This window comes from Pongo pygmaeus, chromosome 3, assembly GCF_028885625.2.
Source record: "Pongo pygmaeus isolate AG05252 chromosome 3, NHGRI_mPonPyg2-v2.0_pri, whole genome shotgun sequence".
Classification (NCBI taxonomy): Eukaryota; Metazoa; Chordata; class Mammalia; order Primates; family Hominidae; genus Pongo; species Pongo pygmaeus.
The window spans coordinates 288,717-310,787 of NC_072376.2; the positions used below are offsets into that span (position 1 = coordinate 288,717).

General features: G+C 41.3%; 2 protein-coding genes across 2 annotated transcripts in view; one reads left to right on the forward strand and one right to left on the reverse strand.

Moving 5' to 3' along the window:
• The window catches only part of LOC129035305 (zinc finger protein 595-like), an 84,504-nt gene extending 64,224 nt beyond the window's left edge, over positions 1–20,280 (forward strand). Inside the window, 1 exon segment of the mRNA XM_054485567.2 lies at positions 19,610–20,280. Within this exon segment, the coding sequence (XP_054341542.2) occupies positions 19,610–19,731 (122 nt within the window). The 3' untranslated portion in view covers positions 19,732–20,280.
• Positions 1–20,771, reverse strand: part of LOC129035576 (zinc finger protein 732) — a 38,424-nt gene extending 17,653 nt beyond the window's left edge. The window contains 2 exon segments of the mRNA XM_054486100.2: positions 11,659–11,785; positions 20,596–20,771. Coding sequence (XP_054342075.2) covers positions 11,659–11,785; positions 20,596–20,598 — 130 coding nt within the window. The 5' untranslated portion in view covers positions 20,599–20,771.
• Between the last annotated feature and the right edge of the window lie 1,300 nt (positions 20,772–22,071).

Consider the following 22,071-nt stretch of genomic DNA (forward strand, 5'->3'; position numbering starts at 1 on the left):
AGACAGAATTTTATAGTAATATAATTTTATATTAAAAAAGATCTCAAACACTGTAACTTTAATTCTTAAATAACTTGAAAGAGAATAATCTCAATGTTAGGATAATAAAGAAAATAATAAAAAATAGAACAGAAACAAATTAGAGACTTAGAAGACAACAAACGCTGGGTGCAGTGGCTCATGCCTGTAATCCCAGCTCTTTGGGAGGCTGAGGCGGGTGGATCACGAGATCAGGCAATCAAGACCAGCCTGGCCAATATGGTGAAACCAAGTCTCTACTAAAAATACAAAAACTCGCCAGGCATGGTGGCGGGCACTTGTAATCCCAGCTACTCAGGAGGCTGAGGCAGAAGAATCACTTGAACCCAGGAGGCAGAGGTTGTGGTGAGCCAAGATCGCACCACTGCACTCCAGCCTGGGCCACAGAGTGAGACTCTGTCTCAAAAAAAAAAAAAAAAAAAAGAAGAAGAAGAAACAAGCAAAAAACAAAAAAGATAAAAGGCAGAGAAAATTTACATATAAAAGTTTTCTAAGTCAAGTATTTTAAGAAAAGGAAGGAGTAAATACTTTTCCTTTTTTCCAGCTGGAGGATTAAGTCTGTTTCTATTTCACACTTATATTTACAATAACCACATCCAACAATTTTGCCTTGAACTCATGGACATCTGATTTCCAGCAGGGCCTGGATTTAGGCACCTGCAGGGTGACCTGAGGCATACTATGTTCACAGGAAAGAGTGTTTGTGAGGGGAAAAAAAAATGCAGAATAAGAAAAGATGTTATCAAGAACCCAAGAGTGAGGGTCAGTGCACAGTTGGAGAAAGGACTGGTTACTGCTATAGATACCAGCCCAGGCAGGCAGCTCTGACTTATGAATGTGTGTGTGCAGGGAGATAAGATGGTCAGGTGATCCAGAAGCCTAGGCTACTGGAGAAAACAGGTTACTGGTGCAGATTCAAGATCTGAGAGGTAGAAAGAACCCATGAGTCTTCTGGGCATCTATGTGTTCTATCATTGGAAAACTCTAGAAGCAGAGGTGCTCTCAGTACAATTCCCGAGAATGAAGCTTTGTAACGAGAGAAGTGTGGTCATACCATTGCCTAGCGTGCATGTGTGTGAATGTGCAGAAATCACTTTATAGCAAAAGGGGTCAGAACTCCTTCCCTTTGAGTCCTCAGTCCCCTCTCACCCCCAGAGGACACCTAGAATCACAAGACAATTCACAGTGTGACAGCTTCTGTGCAAAACTTTAAACTCTCCATTCTCCAACAGACCCATGGTCTCCCTCCAACTAAGGCTGCTGTGATACCTTCATGTGTTTTTGAGACAATGTCTCACTTTGTCACCCAGGCTACAGTACAGTGACACAATCTCAGCTCATGCCAGACTCGACCTCCCAGGGTTCAAGCGATCCTTCTGCCTCAGCCCCCAAGTAGCTGGAACTACAGGTGCATGCCACCATGCCCGGCTAATGTTTATCTATTTTTTGGTAGAGATGGGATTTCACCATACTGCCTAGGCATGGTGCAACCAGGAGGAACTCCCAACTCTATGCTTCTTCCTCAGGAGAGAAAGAAATGTGGGATATGTGTCCACATTTCTGGTTTTCGGGGAACTGTGCGAAAATGAGTTTTGTCTCCCCTGACAAAAAGTGCTGAAGGAAATGGTGGTATACTTTAAACTGCAACAGCTATGCATATTTTGCATTAATATAACAAGCAATCCTGAAATTTTATCAGAATTAAAGAGACCAGAAGTGCTCAAGAATTGTCAAAAAGAGAAACATCAGAAGCATCATATGTCATGACTTTAAAAACTAATTATGAAGCTATAGTTATTGAAATAGTTTATAACTAGATTAAAAAGACAATGACAGTGAATAGAATAGAGCATCTAAATAATCCCTTGCATGTATTATCAAATGAAGAGTAATTTACACATCCATATTCATTGTAGCATTATCTACAAAAGTGAAAAAAACTTTTCTTAATAAAGACAATTTTGAATATACAAATAATTAAATATTATTCAGCTTCTTAAAAGCAGAAAAGTTTTTCTATATCCACAATGAGGATACATTTTTAAGACTTTATTAATGCGGAGGAAGCCAGGCACAAGAAGACAAGTGCTATGTAATTCCACTTATGTAAGATATCTAAAGTAGTTAAATGCTTAGAAACAGACTAAACTGTGCAAAACAACTCTTTTTTTATTTTAGGATAGGGGTATATGTGCAAGTTTGTTATACAGGTAAACTTGTGTCATAAAGGTTTGTTGTACAGATTATTCGTCATCAAGGTATTCAGCCTGGTATGCATTAAAGACTGAATTATGCAATACCTCCTTTCAGACCACATGGAATAAAACTAGAAATCGGCCAGACTCCATGGTTCACGCCTGTAATCCCAGCACTTTGGGAGGCCAAGGTGGGCGGATCACGGGGTCAGGAGATCAAGACCATCCTGGCTAACATGGTGAAACCCCGTCTCTACTAAAAATACGAAAATTAGCTGGGCGTGCTGGTGCACACCTGTAGTCCCAGCTACTCAGGAGGCTGAGGCAGGAGAATGGCGTGAACCCAGGAGGCAGAGCTTGCAGTGAACCGAGATGGCGCCACTGCACTCCAGTCTGGGCAACAGAGTAAGACTCCGTCTCAAAACAAAACAAAACTAGAAATCAAAAGCAGAAGCAAAATTGCCAAATCCAAAAATATGTGAAACTTAACATACTTTTTTTTTTTTAAGACAGAGTTTTGCTCTTGTTGCCCAGGCTGTAGTGCAATGGCGTGATCTCGGCTCACTGCAGCCTCCGCCCCTCGGGTTGAGGTGATTCTCCTGCCTCAGCCTCCCGAGTGGCTGGGATTAGAGGTGTGTGCCATCACGTCCAGCTAATTTTTGTATTTTTAGTAGAGATGGGGTTTCACCGTGTTGGCCAGGGTAGTCTCAAACTCCTGACCTCTGGTGATCCACCCGCCTCGACCTCCCAAAGTGCTAGGATTACAGGCGTGAGCCATCGCACCTGGCCAACACACTCTTGAACATACTCTTCTTTACGTCAGGAGATTTAATATTGTCAAATGACAATACTACCCAGTGATATTCAAATTCAATGTAATCCTGATGCAAACACAAATGATACTGTTTGAAAAATATATATATATATTTTTTGAGATGGAGTCTCACTTTGTCTCCCCAGGCTGGAGCGCAGTGGCAAAATCTTGGCTCACTGCAAGCTCTGCCTCCCGGTTTCACACCATTCTCCTGCCTCAGCCTCCTGCCTTCAGATATACTTTGGATATTTTGAATAGGTGCTCAGAAGTAGAATTACTGGCTCATATAATAACTTCATTTTTAGTTTTTGGAGGAACTTCCATACATTTTTTTCATGTGGTTGCATCACTTTTCCCCACCAACAGTGCACAAGAGTTTCAATTTCTCTACATTCTTTACAACATTTTTTTTGCTTTATATTGGCCATCCTAATTAATGCACAACAATAACCTTATTGTGGTTTTGCCTTATATTATTCTAAAAATTAGAAATTTTCTCAATAATTGTTATATGTATTTAATCTCTGGAGGAACATTTTCATCTCTTATCTATTTGTTAATCATGTTATTCTTTGTTGATTTTTTGGAATTGTTTATTCTGAATGTTAACTTTTGTCGAATACATAATTTTTAATTTTTTTTTGCTTTTGTGCTTCTTAGGTGGGACTCTTACTGTTTATGTTAATGTGTGGAGATAAATTTAATGTAGTCTCATTTTTCTGTGGTTTTAAGTTTGTTGCTCATGTGTTTGATGTTATATGTAAGAAAACATTGCTGAGACCAGTGTCATAATCTTTATTCCTATATTTTCTTCCAAGAATTGTAGAGTTATAATTCTTACATTTCAATATTTAACTCACTCAAGATAGTTTTTGTACATGGTTCAGGGGAAGGAGCCAACCTCAATTTTTCCCATGTGGATACAGAGTATTCCAACACCATTTATTAAAGAGACTGTCTTTTTCTTACTGTATGGTTATAGCAACCTTGTTGAAGATCATTTGAGCATATACATAATGGTTAGTTTTTGAGTTCTCTGTTCTGTTCTATCATCTATTTGTTTTCCTGCAAGTACCTCACTGTTATTTATGTAGCTTTGTATTCTGTTCTAAAAACAAAAAGTGTTGTGCCTCTAGCTTTGTTCTTATTTTCTAAGACTGTTTGGGCCATGATGGTCCTTGAAATTCTATGTAAATGTAAGAATTTTAAAAAATATTTTTTCAAAAAGTAGGCTGGGCGCAGTGGCTCATGTCTGTAATCCCAGCACTTTGGGAGGCGGAGGTGGGCAGATCATGAGGTCAGGAGATTGAGACCTCCTGGCTAACACGGTGAAACCCTGTTACATCCATGTAACAGGGTTTTGAAACCCAAAAACATCCATGTTATTGCAACAATATTCACTGTATTAGTTTATCCTCGTATTGCTATAAATACCTGACACTGGATAACTTATTTTTAACAGAGGTTTAATTGGCTCATGGATCTGCAGGCTGTACAGAAGGCATAGCAGCTTCTGTTTCTCACGAGGCCCCAAAAAGCTTCCAATCATGGCAGGAAGCCAAGCAACAGTGAGTCATCTCACATGGTAGGAGCGGGAGCAAGTGTGTGGAAGAAGCTGCTTTTAGAAAATGAGATCTCTTTAGTTATTAAAAGAAAACTGCAGAACTCCTCGTTGGTTTTCCTTTACCTAATGATTTCTGTGAAGTGAGACTTGAGTAGTAGGAAGAAGGAATTAGACACTCTACCTGCCATCTTGCATGTGTGTGCACTGGCACACATGCTGTCTACATGTAATCCACTCCTTTTACTTTCCTTTGAAACTGGTAAGGTTAAAATAGGGGAGAAATCCTACATGTTGCAGTGATAGCTTTTTGGAAAATTTAAGAAATCAAACTCTCCAGGCTCTCCATCTTGATTTATGCTTGAATTGTTATGTGCCATATTTGCTTTGAACTCTGATTACCAGAAGTTTTACTAAAATGTTGAAGAAATAATTCACTTTCACCTGCTTTCTAGATTTTGTACATCTCAGTTCATAAAGCAAGCTTGTTGATAGCATAGTTTTCTAAATGCTGCAGATTTGCAGCCGTTACCACTACAAAGAATTTTGAATGAGGAATCTTTTTCTTTGTTAAAATAGTTCGTGTTTCTGTAGAAATTTCACTTTTAGATTGAGCTGCAATGGATAAGCTATCAAAAATAAAAAGAAAGAAAATGATATCTCAGGAGTAATCATTCACTATGGCAAAGACAGTACCAAAGGGGATGGTGCTAAACGATTCATGAGAAGCCAACCCTATAATCCAATCACCTCCCATCAGGCCTCACCTACATTAGGGCTTACAATTTGATGTGAGATTTGAATGGGGACACAGATCCAAACCATATTACTTACAAAAGCCAAAACGTGAAAAAACTCAAACATCCTTCAACAGTTGAATAATTTAAAAGGATGTGGCTTACATATACAATGAAAAATTATTTAGACTCAAATGAAAATATCTTGTCAGATGCTACAATATGGATAAATCTTAAAGCCATTATTTTAAGTGAAATAAAACACTAACGAAGTGACAGTGTAAGATTCCACTTATATAAGGTATTTTATGTAGTAAACTCCTAGAAAACATAAGTAGAAAATTGCTTGCCTATAGTTAGGGTTCTGAAACCTCAGTGGAGTCAAAGATCAAGGGGGTTATTTGGAAAAAGCAGGCCCTCACCAGCTGGCCAACTCAAGAGCCCATAGACATGGCTACAGACAAGGAAATTATGCACAGAGCTTGGTCTTACTGAGGATTCCAAAAACAGTTCTGTAACCTCTCTCAAATTCAATCTCAGCTATAGTCCAGAAGTGGTCCTTCCCTTCAAGAGACCTGCAGGAAGACACAGCCAGCCATGGCCCTGAAGGCAGGCCTGCAGATCCTGGCCTCAGCTGTGCTCCCTGAAGCAGCCCTGTGACTCAGTTCTAGTCATATGTAGTCACAGTCTGTGGCCATTCGTACACATTCAGAGGCTCCCAGAGAGACCTGTAAAAACTGTTCCCAGGTAGTCAGCAGAAGCCAAACCCATTCATACACCTGGTATTTGGGCCATCATATACAGACAAACTTCAAAACCATAGCCTACAGCCTGCCATATAGATTAATGTCCTCAAGGAAATCTAATCTTTCCAGGGCCCAGAAAGAATCCATAACTGTCCAAATCTCTGGCAACACAACCATCAAAGGCACAACGCACAGCAGACCCAGCAGCACCCTTGTGACCCAGCTACAACCCTTCTCTGCAAACCCAGAGGTAATCTCATCAGCCTGGGGACCCAACAAAAGGAGATGTTTACCTGCCAAAAAATAGATTATAGAAACTGTAAATCATTGTTAAATCCTTAAAATATACAGACACAGGGCTGCTTCAGGGACCACAGCTGAGGCCCAGATCTACAAGCATGCTTCCAGGACCACAGCTTCTATCTTAACATATTACAAATGTACCAGAACAATTAGGCAAGGAAAAGGAGAACAAAGCTCTCCTGCTTGCAAAAGAAGTAAAAATGTTACTGTTTGTAGATAATATGATCATGCATATATATGAAACCCTAGAGTAGAATAACAAAAACTGAACTAATAAAGGCACTCATTAAGGTATCAGGATACATAATCAACATACAAATATTTGTAGGTAGTTTCTTGGTTTGTGTTTATAAGGCAGGGTCTCACTACAAGGCCCAGGCCCATCTCGAACTCCTGTGCTCAAGTGATCCACATGCCTTGGCCTCTGAAAGTGCTGGAATTACAAAAAGGAACCAATATACCTGGCCCAACATACAAATATTTGTTTCATTTCCATAAAGTAACAAAATTTCCAAAAAAAAGAAAAAATTCAATTTGCAATACTATAAAAATAAGAAATTCAAAATAAATTTAACCGATGAAATAAAAAATTTACACACTAAATACAAGATACAAAATCTAGTGTATAACAATAAATTTAGACACTAAATAATGACAGAAACTGAAGCAGACACAAATAAAACCAGATTCCATTAGGATAACAGATATTGTCAAAGTATATTTTCGAAAGTGATTTGTAGATTCAAATGTGATCCCTGTCAAAATTTTAGTGGCCTTTTTCACAGTAATAGTAAACACAATTGTAAATTTAAGTGTAACCTTAAACAATTTTAAATAACCTAAGCCATCTTGAGAAAGAACAAAGCGAGGGGCATCATACTTTCTAATTTTAAACTTTATTTAAAGGTTATAGTAAGCAAAAGAGTATGGTATGTGCATAAATACAGATATAAAAAAACCCAATGGAACAGAATAGCCCAGAAACAAATCCATGCATACAAGGTCAACTAATTTTGGCAAGGGAACCAAGAATATACGATGCAGAAATTACACTCTTGTCAATACGTGGTGCCAGAAAAACTGGATATCCACAAGCTAAAGAATAAAAGTAAGGGGAACATCACACTCTGGGGACTGTTGTGGGGTGGCGGGAGCGGGGAGGGATAGCATTGGGAGATATACCTAATGCTAGATGACGAGTTGGTGGGTGCAGCGCACCAGCATGGCACATGTATACATATGTAACTTACCTGCACATTGCGCACATGTGCCATAAAACCTAAAGTATAATAATAATAATAATAATAATAATAATAAAAGAAAAAAAATTAAAAAAAAAAAGAATAAAAGTAGATTATTTTCTTACACCATACCCCAAAATTAACTCAAAATGAAACACTTAAATGTAAGATAAAAAACCTTAGAACTCCTGAAGAACATATATGGAAAAGCCCTGTTGATACTGGCCTTGGCAATAACTTTTTTGATATGCCATCAAAAGCACAGCAACAAAAGAAAACACAAGTGGGATTGTATCAAAGTAAACTGCTTCTGCACAGCAAAGGAAAACAAAATTTCTAAAAACCCTACAGGATATAAATATTTGCAAGCGATATATCTGATAAAAAATTTGGGAGGCCGAGGCGGGCAGATCACCTGAGGTCAGGAGTTCGAGACCAGCCTGACCAACATGAAGAAACCCCATCCCTATTAAAAATACAAAATTAGCTGGGCATGGTGGAGCATGCCTGTAATCTCAGCTATTTGAGAGGCTGAGGCAGAAGAATCACTTGATCCCGGGAGGAGGAGGTCGCAGTGAGCTGAGATCGCGCCACTGCACTCCAGCCTGGGCAACAAGAGCAAAACTCTGTCTCAAAAAAAAAAAAAAAAAAAAGTTAATATCCATATCCAAAATGTATAAGAAACTTCTACAATTCAAAGCAAAACAATAATGATGATAAAGCATTCAAAAATAGGCAAAAGGTTATTTTTTTCCCCCCAAAGAAGACATACATACAAGGTAAGTGCTATATGCTATTGGTGAGATGTAAATTGATAAAGTCATCATAAAGAACAATAAAAAGGCTGGGTGCAGTGGCTCACGCCTGTAATCCCAGCACTTCGGGAGGCTCAGGTGGGCGGATCACGAGCTCAGGAAATCGAGACCATCCTGGCTAACATGGTGAAACCCTGTCTCTACTAAAAATACAAAAAAAAAAAAATTAACCGGGCGTGGTGGTAGGCACCTGTAGTCCCAGCTACTCAGGAGGCTGAGGCAGGAGAATGGCATGAACCCAGCTGGCGGAGGTTGCAGTGAGCAGAGATTGCACAACTGCACTCCAGCCTGGGCAACGGAGCGAAACTCCAACTCAAAAAAAAAAAAAAAGTAAGAAATAAAAATGGAAATATTATATAATCCAGCAATACCACTTCTGGGTACACTACCAAAGGAAATTAAGTTAGCACCTTGAAGAAATATCTTCAGCCCCATGTTCACTGTAGTATATTTACAATAGCCAAAATATGGTGTGTATATATATACATATATATATATACACACACACAGTAGACTACTATTCAGCCATAAAAGAAAAGGAAGTCTAGCCATTTACAACATGGATAGACCTGGAGGAAATGATGCTAAATGAAATCAGCCAAACACACAGAGACAAAGAAACTGCTTCTTCTCACTTAGACGGGGAATCTAAAAATGTAAACTCATAAAAGCAGAAAGTAGAATGGTGGTTGTTGATGCCTAAGGGTGGGACCATGAGGAGATGTTGTTCAAAGAGTACAAATTTTTAGTTATAAATTGAGTAAGTCTGAGAAATCTAATGTACAATAGCATTAGATTAGCAAAATAGCATTGTTTATAGTTAATAATACTATAATGTATGCTTACAATTTGCTACAACAGTAGGCCTTAAGTGTTCTTATTACCAAAAAAAATGGTTAGCTATGTGAGGTAATAGATGTGTTGATCAACTTGAGTATATTTTACAATAAAATATATGCATATCAAATTATTACAAAATATGTGCATATCATCACATTGTAAATATTATAGTTATACTACTTTTATCAGAAAAATCCATATTACACAAACACAGATGTATAGTAAGTACTCAATGTAAAAAACAGGTTCTTGAAAACTGCAACTATAAATGAAGCAATGTTGCTATATACCAAACATAACTCTTGTTTACATCAATTAAACTCTGGTAAAATTAGTTTGGCTTTTGTTTTTTTGGAGACAGAGTTTTGCTCATGTCGTCTAGACTGGAGTTCAGTGGCGCAATCTCAGCTCAATGCAATCTCTGCCTCCCAGGTTCAACTGATTCTCCGGCCTCAGCCTCCCGAGTAGCTGGATTACAGGCGCCCCCCACCATGCCCAGCTAACATTTGTATTTTTAGTAGAGATGGGGTTTTGCCGTGTTGGCCAGGCTGGTCTCGAATTCCTAACCTCGTGATCCACCCACCTCAGCCTCCCAAAGTGCTGGTTTACAGGTGTGAGCCAAGGCACCCAGCCCTAAAATTCGCTTTCTAAAATGATACGTTGCTTCACTTAGTTTCCAAGAATCTCAACAATGTTAAGAATTTATTATACACATATATAACTTATTCAGGTGTGTGTGAGAGACACACATTTTTATATATAGATACACGTCAATGACAGAATCTCAGGCTTCCTACTAAATAACACAAAATTGTAGTAGTTATTAAGAAATAAGGTAATGATTGAGTGCTTAATATTAGCAATGTTCTAAGCTGATTAATTACATAGTACATTTAAGAAATCTAGAAGGTGAGTAAACACTTTAATCCAGTGGGGGCCAAACCTTTGAATGAGAGGGCTTTTTTGCTTATCTAAGGTGGTGGATATCACAAAACTTATTCACGAACCTTTTTCTTTAAGCTCATCAGCTATCATTAGTATTAATGTATTTTATGTGTGGCTCAAGATAATTCTTCCAAAGTGGCCCAAGGAAGCCAAAAGGTTGGAAACCTGTGCTTTAAACTATATTATAATTTGAAAATTTACACATACAGAGTTTAAATCACAAATCTCAGTTTATACTAAAACAATAACATTCTGAAGTAACATTACATTTTTTCATATTTAGGAAAATGCTTATTGTTCTGATAAAATTGCTGAGTAACAATTTTTGTAGAATTATATTTGCAAACTCTATAGGATTAAAAATCACTAAGCAGAAAAGACGCAACATCTGTTCCTGGTGTTCCTGGGATTTCTGAACCAAATTCCAATATGTCCACTACTCACCTTACACATTTTAGACATGATACAAAAAGAATATTTGAAAAAAATACATTGACATAGAGCTCCTCAATACACACACATTCCTATGTCTCCAAATGCAATGGACCAGCAGTCAGATCATGCAGCCCCTCATAAGTGATGAAGTGGACACTGGCTCTCCCTGTAAACTTGAAGGGAGATCTCTAAAGAAAAAAGAGAATTCTTAGAAGATTTAACAGCATGGGACAGAAGATGCCCCTATTCGTGAATATGAGAAAAAAATGCAGCCTTTTCAGAAATTATTTTCACTGGAGCAGAGCTTCCCAAACTACATTTTAAGGCCCAGCTTCCTTCTTGACCTTGGTCCCGTGGCCTGCGTCCTCTCCTTCATTCACTGTCACCTATCTGGGTGTTTGGCTACTGTCTCATGTATCTTCACTTTGTAGGGCTCCTTTCTTTGCTCCAGATAGATGACCAAGTCTGGATTAGAGATAGCAACACCTGTTTTATTTTAAAAAATTAACATGCTACTGTTAGGGATTCTCCAATTACCTACCTAATACTATACTAAGCAGAAAAGAGAAATTATGGAAGATCCTAGATAATTAATCCAAAAATTGTTTCCTGACAGAACCTTTAAAATATTTAAGTATCCTAAATCTGTGGGTTCTAAGTTCCACTACCAAGTACACTGAATCAAAATAAGCGGTGCAAATTGTATTTTAAGATGTGGGAAACAATATTTTATGTCACTGAATTTCGAGAATTACCACTAACCTAAAATGGAGGACATAAATTAGCTCAAGAAAAGAGAAGGTTTACGTAAAGATAAAACATCTTAACCATATTCTTTTTTACACCAGCAAACTCCCAACAGTTTCTTGAAGAAAGAAACTGAAACTAATTCACACAAAGCAGAAGCTCCCAAGAGACGTTCTATAAAAATGGAAAATAAAACTCCCTGAGGGAGTATTAGGAATTATGTATTGAAGTTATCCTCACCCAGGGAGACCAGGTTCCTGTAGTTCTCCAACATCACATCTCTATACAAATTCTGCTGGGCAGGGTCCAGGCATTTCCACTCTTCTGGAGAGAATTCTACGGCCACATCCCTGAATGTTAAGAGTTCCTGAAAATATATACGTATCAAGTGACAGAGTTCTTAATTTGACTACAGGTGAAATGAGTTAAGAGGACTAGTTCTGACATGTGACTGACTGGGATCATCTGATAAAACAACTTTCAACACAGTAATGTTCTCTAAAGTATTCTATAGCTCTGCGGAAAAAGGAAGACATTCCAGCAGTTTCTGTTCCTGCAATAAAAATAATGGGCTACACTGACCCGCCCCTACCAAAACCAAGCAGAGTAGGCCCTGCGACCTCCTGGAAAAAAAGACTGAGCTCAGCTCTCATGAAAGTATCTGGAATGCCTCACGCTTGACCTTGGTCTCGCTGTAATATGTGAGGAACTTAATTTAAAAATCAGAAATGTTTCCACCCAGAACAACAGACAGGATCTGTGGGGAGGGCACAAGTGATGATTTCTCTTCAAATTGTGTGATCCTACTGGAAGACTGGGCTGAGAGTCACTTAGCTAAGCACTGCCTCTCAAGCTTCAATGCGCGTAAAAATTATTTGATATTCTAGGCCTCACTGTAACAAAATTTTGCAGGTTTGAAAAGAGTTCATGAATTAGCTTCTTATAGCAAGTCTTCTGTTAATGCTGATGTTCCTCCACCTAGACACATTATATTACCACTCAGCTAGAGAAAGCAGGCACAGCATAGAGTCTCTTACCCCAACACCCTTATCACAACGCAAATACTTTTCATCCCAAGACAAGACCACAAATCATCATCCTGAAGCATAGCATTCTCTGCAGGCCGTTTAAAGTTTACAGAGACTGGAGATGGTGTCAATGTCTGAGTAAGTCTGCATTTGAAAAACAACATGTGGTCTAGGCACGGTGGCTCATGCCTGTAATCCCAGCACTTTGGAAGGCCGTGGTGGGGGATCACAAGGTCAGGAGTTTGAGACCAGCCTGGCCAATATGGTGAAACCCCATCTCTACTAAAAATACAAAAATTAACCGGACATAGTGGCGTGCGCCTGTAATCCCAGCTACTCAGGAGGCTGAGGCAGAAGAGTCACTTGAATCCAGGAGCTGGAGGGTGCAGTGAGCTGAGATCACACCACTGCACTCCACCTGGGCAACAGTGAGACTCCATCTCAAAAAAAAAAAAAAAAGAACAACATGTGTGCCTGCATTAATGCGATATTTATACAGCATGTACTATGTGCTCAGGAGTATGTCACAGAGCACTGTGCTGAGACACTCACATTATGTGTTAATTCTTAGGACATCCTGGGAGGTGGGCACTAAGTGTCCAATACTTCCCAGGATTTAAATACAGGGCCCAGAATTACCATTTCCTTTCTATTTTCCTACAATTGATTTGTTTTTTAAAGGTATAGAATAACCGGTCAATATAAATAGATCACAAAGAAACAAAGGATGTATTAAATGCAATTCAGAGGAATTTATTTTTGTGTTGTATTTAAGATTTGTAAAAAAAAAAAAAAAAAAAAACCCCACTGAAACTGCAGGGATGGAGAACAGGTTGCTGGATGAGATGTCTCTAGAAACACTGGTTTTAATTTTATAAAAAAGAATTTAAGGCCCAAACATATATAGCTTTTCCCCATTCATCTGCTTTTGTGTTTCAGGAAATTGGGAGCACCAGCTCTGGAGACGCAGTAGGAGTAGTCACTCCAAACTCTGATCCCCTCTAAGCAGTTCTGAGAGATTTCAGTGTGGGGTCAGACCTGGACAAGGTTCAGCGGAGGGTGGATCTGGGCAGGGTTAGGACAGAGAGTGGGCCCTAGACTTCTGTTCTCTATGCCGCTAAGTTTTTTCAGTTTTGTCTTTTCTAAGCCTGCCCAAGAGAAATTTGATTCCCAGATTTTATGAAATTCTAATCTATTTTAGCCACTTCTCTGTGTCTTTAATAACATACAACAAGGAATTTAACCTAATCCCTTATGTTTCTCTAGCGCAATTATATTAGAAGCTAAATATTTATTCTTAGCAAGGTAAAAACAATACAACTTCTATTCTGTCAATGAATAGTCATTCAGGTGGTAACATAAAAATTCACAAAACAATAAAAGGGAAGTAACCCAAATGAAGCTTAAGTCTCTGTACAGTTTCCATCTTTGTAATGAACACATGATGCTGAATTCAACCATTTATTCATGTGCTCCAGACTGCAAGTTCCTTGAGGGTAGGGAACATGACTGCATCACCTCTTTTTCTAATGGACCATATGAAATAGAAGCAATTAGTTTATGGATTAGTTTGAGTCTCCAGATCTCACTTTTCACCAAAAAAAAAAAAAACTAGAAAACTGGAGCAACTCTTATTTGGGTACAAACCAAGGAGATTCTGTGAGGGGAGAAACAAACCCTGAATGAGTCATTTCTCTTCCTCTAAAACGGGAGCAGAATTAGACCTTGCTGTCAGACCGACCCCAGTCTGCACAGGACATCCTCAGATGTCTCAAATACAGATGCTGGTGAGTGTCCCTAGTGACCTTGGGCTGATATCCCCATAGTGATCCAGGCAGGAGAGATTCAGGCTGAATTAGTGGGATGCAAACAGAAAATGAAACAGCCCTGGTGAAGCTGCAGATCCTGGATCCAGACATGATAGCCCCTGTCCCTGATCAGCTAACTCTGAGGCAAGGGGAAGGACAAAACTACTCTACTCCAGTAACACAGTTTATGGGGAGGCATAGTTGTGACTTTGGCTCTGAGTATTTTGTGGCCCTGAACTCCCACTGCTAAGGTGCTTTTTTACACTTAACACATTCTGCCACAGGATCTGGAAAACTCAAAGAGCTCCACCTATGTTGACCTCTCATGATGCAGAAAATGTCTTCTATGAGTTTTCTGTTAAGTCTTCAGCCCAAAGTCTGGTCCTGTCTTGTGAATCCTAGGCAGAGGTCAGCTTTTATGTGCATATTCTAGGTGGGATCAATGTGCCTCAGCATTCTTAGGGGTTACAGTAAGCAGAGTAAAACCAGAGGAAAGATTCTCTCATGGAGCCTCCTTCAACACATTCTAAAGAATATTTTGACCTAAAAGGAAAAACCTGGGGTAAACACAAGTAGAGAGTTTATTTGGGCCAAAACTTGAAGATGCAACACTGGAATATAAAGGTGCCCTGAATATACAGTCCAAATAGAAGCAGTTAAGAGTATATATACATATATGTGTATATATACATATATGTATGTGTATATGTGTATGTATGTATATGTATATATGTATGTATGTGTATATATATGTGTATATATATATATTTTTTTAGACGGAGTTTCACTCTTGTTGCTCAGGCTGGAGTGCAGTGGCATGATATCAGCTGACTGCAACCTCCGGCTCCTGGATCCAAATGATTCTTCAGCCTCAGCCTCCCAAGTAGCTGGGATTACAGGCATACGCCACCATGCCAGCTAATTTTTTTTTTTTTTTTTAAGTAGAGATGGGGTTTCACCATGTTGGCCAGTCTGGTCTCGAACTCCGGACCTCAGGTGATCTGTCCGCCTCGGCCTCCCAAAGTGCTAGGATTACAGGCATGAGCCACCGTGCCCAGCTGACAAGTATATTTTTAAAGGCAAAAAGGGAGGCAGAGAGGGAACTGATAGAAAGTTGTCATAAATTCTTACTGGCTTATAGAAGTAAGTGGTTAGTGACTGGCTATATACATTAACATATAAGGTGTGGGTTATAGTATCAAGTATGAAATTATTAGGTTAATTTATAGCCATTTGTGGACAGGCATGGTGGCTCACACCGGTAATCCCAGCACTTTGGGAGGCCGAGGTGGAGGGATCAAGAGGTCAGGAGATTGAGACCATCCTGGCTAACACAGTGAAACCCCGTCTCAACTACAAAATACAAAAAATTAGCCAGGCGTGGTGGTGGGTGCCTGTAGTCCCAGCTACTCAGGAGGCTGAGACAGGAGAATCACTTGAACTCAGGGGGCGGAGGTTGCAGTGAGCTGAGATCGCACCACTGCACTCCAGCCTGGGCAATAGAATGAGACTCCATCTCAAAAAACAAAAAGAAAAAATTATAGCCATTTGTGGCAATAGCACACAATTCCAAAAGACAAATAGTTCAAAGAGGGGAACAGTACATGACTGTGGTCTCATTTTAACACATCACTGGGTCTGATCATTAAAATAACTTGTATTTCTTAGATAAAAGTTCTGCCCTTCTCTCAAATCCCAGGACATAAATTCAGAATTTGGAACTGCACATTTAAGACTTGGAGGGCTGGTGAGCTATGCACATTTGTGGGCATTTGGGCAAAGGGAGAAGGGAGTTGAAGTTCTCAGGTTTATCCTAGAAGAAAACCTAGGCAATATCATTCAGGACATAGGCATGGGCAAGGACTTCATGTCTAAAACACCAAAAGCAATGGCAACAAAAGCCAAAATTGACAAATGGGATTTAATTAAACTAAAGAACTTCTGCACAGCAAAAGAAACTACCATTAGAGTGAACAGGCAACCTACAGAATGGGAGAAAATTTTTGCAATCTACTCATCTGACAAAGGGCTAATATCCAGAATCTACAAAGAATTCAAACAAATTTACAAGAAAAAAACAACCCCATCAACAAGTGGGCGAAGGATATGAACAGACACTTCTCAAACGAAGACATGTAGGCAGCCAACAGACACATGAAAGAATGCTCATCATCACTGGCCATCAGAGAAATGCAAATCAAAACCACAATGAGATACCATCTCACACCAGTTAGAATGGCGATCATTAAAAGGTCAGGAAACAACAGGTGCTGGAGAGGATGTGGAGAAATAGGAACTTTTACACTGTTGGTGGGACTGTAAACTAGTTCAACCATTGTGGAAGACAGTGTGACGGATTCCTCAGGGATCTAGAACTGGAAATACCATTTGACCCAGCCATTCCATTACTGGGTATATATCCAAAGGATTATAAATCATGCTGCTATAAAGACACATGCACACGTATGTTTATTGTGGCACTATTCACAATAGCAAAGACTTGGAACCAACCCAAATGTCCAGCAACGATAGACTAGATTAAGAAAATGTGGCACATATACACCATGGAATACTATGCAGCCATAAAAAATGATGAGTTCGTGTTCTTTGTAGGGACATGGATGAAGCTGGAAACCATCATTCTCAGCAAACTATTGCAAGGACAAAAAACCAAACACTGCATGTTCTCACTCATAGGTGGGAATTGAACAATGAGAACACCTGGACACAGGATGGGGAACATCACAGACTGGGGCCTGTTGTGGGGTCGGGGGAGTGGGGAGGGACAGCATTAGCAGATACACCTAATGTAAATGACGAGTTAATGGGTGCAGTACACCAACACAGCACATGTATACATATGTAACAAACCTGCACGTTGTGCACATGTACCCTAGAACTTAATGTATAATAAAATAAATATAGATAGATAGATAGATATAAAAAAGTTCTCAGGTTTAATCAATGCACATGTGTGATCCTGATTGGGATTATGGGCCCCATGATCATAGAATCAGCGTCAGATTTGAAGATGCCAGGCACACTGATGAAGGAGGAATAACTGATTGCCGTACTAAAAAGTTATTTTTGTAGAAATCCAGTAAAACTGTTACAGAAGTGACTGTAGATAGAAGGAGAGACCATTCTGTTTCCAGATTTGGGGAGCACTTCGCTGCACTTTGTGCACCTTGCCACCAAGTTATGGGTTGTGAGTGGAATCCTGAGAAAGGTTTTTCTCTAAAGTGAAGCCTAGAGGGCACTTGTGTATAATGTCTGGTGATTCTGGACAGTGTGAGGAAAAATATAACTAAAAGCAAAATCATCTCCAATCCTAAAAAACTCCACAATAATAGAGAAGTAAGAAAATGTTTTGTTACATAATTAAACCAAAATGTGATGTGCATCATAGGCAATCTACTAAGAGACTACAAACACAGAAACTCACCATAATTAATTCTCAAGTAGAAGACATGACAGCACCATTTGTCATATACAGCTTATTGTAATTTCACCTAGTAATCTGAGAACTCATCTGGGTTTTCTAATTGGTAATATTCATAGAGAAAATAAACTTCCAACATCTTCATGACAGGAGGTAGATTTGCAATGTGAGGCTAGGTACCTGCTGAAGGCAGCCTACTAGTTGCCTACAGAAACTGTGGGATAGGGTGCATGTTCTTGCTATTTACACTTCAAAGCAATAGTTTCCAGGTCCTAGATAAAGACAAGTTTGACTCAAAAAAGACAAATGACTTATTTAACTGACAAAAATGACTTATATAAATTTAAAAGAAGCAGAGAAAATACTTAAATATAAAAGTTCGAGACAGGCGCAGTGGCTCACGCCTGTAATCCCAGCACTTTGGGAGGCCAAGGTGGACAAATTGTAATGCCCAACCTTGTTTTTAGTAACCGTGTTTTTAGACTCTCCCTCTTCCTTTAATCACCTAACCTTGTTTCCACCTGAGTTGACTCTCCCTTAGCTAAGAGCCAGATGGACTCCATCTTGGCTCTTTCACTGGCAGCCCCTTCCTCAAGGACTTAACTTGTGCAAGCTGACTCCCAGCACGTCCAAGAATGCAATTAACTGATAAAATACTGTGGCGAGCAATATCCGCATTTCCCAGGAATTCGTCTGATTGATAACGCCCAAAAGCCCCGCGTCTATCACCTTGTAATAATCTTAAAGCCCCTGCACCTGGAACTGTTTACTTTCCTGTAACCATTTATCCTTTACTTTTTGCCTACTTTATTTCTGTAAAATTGTTTTAACTAGACCCCCCTCCCCTTTCTAAACCAAAGTGTAAAAGAAAATCTAGCCCCTTCTTCGGGCCGAGAGAACTTTGAGCGTTAGCCATGTCTTGGCCGCCGGCTGAATAAACGGACTGTTAATTCGTCTCAAAGTGTGGCATTTTCTCTAACTCGCTCAGGTACAACATTATCACCTGAGGTAAGGAGTTCGAGACCAGCCTGGCCAACATGGTGAAACTCCCTCTCTACTAAAATTAAAAAAATTAGCCAGGCGTGGTGGCGCAGGCCTGTAATCCAGCTACTCAGGAGGCTGAGGCAGGAGAATTGAACTCGGGAGGTGGAGGTTGCAGTGAGCCGATATCACGGCACTGCACTCCAGCCTGGGCAACAGAGTGAGACTGCGGCTCAAGAAAACAAAACAAAAAAAGTTTTCAAACTAAATGCTTTAAGAAAAGGGAAAAGAGCAAAAATTATTCCCTCATTCTAAAGAGAGACCATTAAGCCGCGTCTAATTTGGGTTTGCTCCTACAACAGCCAGGTTTAAAGGCATGGTCTTGAACTCACTAACGTCTGAATTCTCGCAGGCAAGTGAGGGATGGACTTGGGCACACTGTGTGCACAGGAAAGAAGATTTGTGAGGAAGAAAAAAGCAGAAGAGAGAAAGGAGCTATCAAGAGTCATGGTGGGGGCAGGGCAGGACTGACTAAAGGACTGGTTTGTGCTACAAGTGCAGGTCTAGGCAGGGCTACCATCTGACTGACTCATGTGTCCATAAAGGCAGAGGAGATTAGGATCAGGTGGTCCAGAAGCCTGGGTGGGGGAAGGAAACAGGTTCCTGCTATAGATCCAGTGTCTGAGGTTGAAATGAGCCAGGAGTCTTCCTGACACTGTGTGTGTTCTTGGCAGAACACCCTAGGAGCAAAGCTGTCATGGGCACAATTCCTGAGGGTAGAACCCTGTCCTGGGAGGAGTGTGGCAATGCGAATGCCCAGTGAGCGTCCTCGGGAGTGGGTTAGCATTAAGTGGGGGCTGGCAGCAGGGTGCAGGGAAGGGCTGTTTCTCCGAACTCCTTTCCTCTAAGTTCCCAGTCCCCTCTCTCCCCAGGAGGAGACCTGGAAGAACCCAACAGTGCCCAGCAGGACAGCGCATGTGCAGAACCCAGTCGCGACTCCGGCAGACACCAGGCATCTCCCTCCAGCCCAGGCTCAGCCGTGTCTTTCTTTTGACAGAAAACGTGCGGAGTTTGCTGAACACCAGTCAATGCTCCAACCCCAACGCGGTGTCCAGCAACTCACTAAGGACACCACCCAGAGTCAGCGCAGACCCCACAAGCTCAGCGCTCTTCCCGCAGTGCCCCCCTGCAGACGCCAGTCCCTGCCTCTGGACACCCGTCTTCATTTCTGAACACCTGTCTACAAACCAGGGGCGCCCACACCCTCCTGAGGTTCAATAATGTCGCAGAACTACTCACAGAACTCAGCGAAGCGCTGTGCGCGCCCACACCAGCGTATTCTAAAAGATGCCACTCAGGAACAGCCACGCGGAGGAGGCGCACAAGGCAAAGGGACTGGTGGGAAGTGGGAGCGGGCGGGTGATTTGCTTCGCTTCCTCACACACCTCACAAAAGCCTTTCCTTCAAGACCCGCCGGCAGACCCCAAACCACCAGCCACGGCCGGCGCTGTCCCATTAATGAGTCCCCTTTTGCTCACATGAACTCTATGTTTTGATAGGGCCTCGATATCATCCCAAACAGGGTAAAGTAGGGACGGGACCCCCAGACCACAGCTCCTCCCAGGCGGGCACCTCGCATGCCGCGCGGCGTCTTCCAGATGAGCTCCTCCTCACCCCACAGCCCAGGGAAGGCGCGGGGCTGCGGGTGCAGAGCTGCACAAGGAGGGCTGCAGGCTGGGCCAGAGCCGCCCTGCGGGGACCGACATGCACCCGGGTCCCTCACCGGAGGGGACTGAGGACTGAGGGCTGAGCGGCGGCAGCGGAGACTCCGTTCGCAGACTCCCTCCCGCTGCCGCCATTTCCCGCCGGTTGGGATGAGGCCTCCCCAGCCTTGGGACGCCCTGCCCCGCACACTCACCATTTCCCCACTTCAGGGGTGTAGCGGAGTCTCAGCTACGAATCATCCAATACCCGCAGGTCACAGAGCGACGGAGGCTGAGGCTGTGACAGAATCACCGACGCCTCCCTGAGGGGTGAAAGCAAGGCGGTGGAGGCCCTAACCGAGCTCAGACTGGAGCTAAAGGCGAAAGCCGCGCCAAATCCCGGATGCCGCCCCCTCCTCTCCGGCTGCGCGCCTGATTGGGCAGTTCTCAGTCCAGCGCTCTGATTGGATAAGACACCAAGCTCCCCACCCTCAGAATTTGAGTGACAGAACTTGCCACCACACAGTGCACTTAATGAGGCAAGAGAGACAGACTCGTGCCTCCAGATATCTTCAGTCAGGGCTTTCTCTCTGTGCTAGGCTTGGCTGTGTTGGGGGTTCATTTTTAACCTTCTGGTGTGTAAGGTTACGTCCATTTATAAATTGTGTACGCACGCTCTCGCACACACACAGACACACACTTGTTCACAAATGGAAACCATATAATGACAATTATTTTAATATTTTAGATTTCATAACCTCTCTGTCCTCTCGTCTTTTGAGTAGGATTTTAAGAGGGAAGCAATCCTTTAAAAAATAAAATGTTAGCTATTTGTGAATTTTCAATTTTTTATTAGCCACATCAAAAATAATAAAGAGAAACAAGTGAAATTGTTTATAATTTTAACCTATTGTATCCAAAATATTGCTTCAATGTGATCAATATATAATTAGAAATAAAGTATATTTCTGATCTAATTCGTCTAAACTCACTGTGTATTTTATGTTTGCAGCACATTTTACCTCAAACCAGCCACATTCCAGGTACCCAGTAGCTACATATGTCTGGTGGCTGCCACATTGAGTGCAGCCATGAGGGCTCTGACCTCAAGAAAGTGAGGGCCTGAACACGTCTTTTCTGCTGGAAGTAAGGGACCAGCCTCTCTATCAACTTTTCTCCTCAGGATGAAGGATGGGTGGGACAGTGCCCCTAGAGAGAGCAGGGGCTGCAAGCTGAGAGTGTCCACGTGAAGACCACGGTCTCCCCCTTGCTGTTTGGTGCCAGTGTGGTGGTCTCCTCAGTTCAACCAGGTCGGGGCTCTCTTCCCATGACCAGGAAGGATAAGACATACAGACACCAGAGAGTAAGTAAAGCAGATAGGATTTATTAAGCATAAGGAAATCTCTCAGCAGTAAGAGGGGACATGAAAGCAGGTTGCCAGAAATGGGGCTGAGTTTATGTGGCAAGAACAAGGAAGTCTTCTGTGGGTTCTGCCCAAATGGGAGGGGTAAAGTTCCCCTATAACAGTGTTGCATCTGCGCATGCGTGGGATTGACCACAGTGACTCCCTCTTGGTTATTACCCATGAGTGCCCACGCGAAACCCACAGCAGGTGGAAAGGGTGAAGCTAAAACCAAAATACTTATGTCATGTTAGGTAACATTATAAGGAGCTGGGTCAAATTAATGACA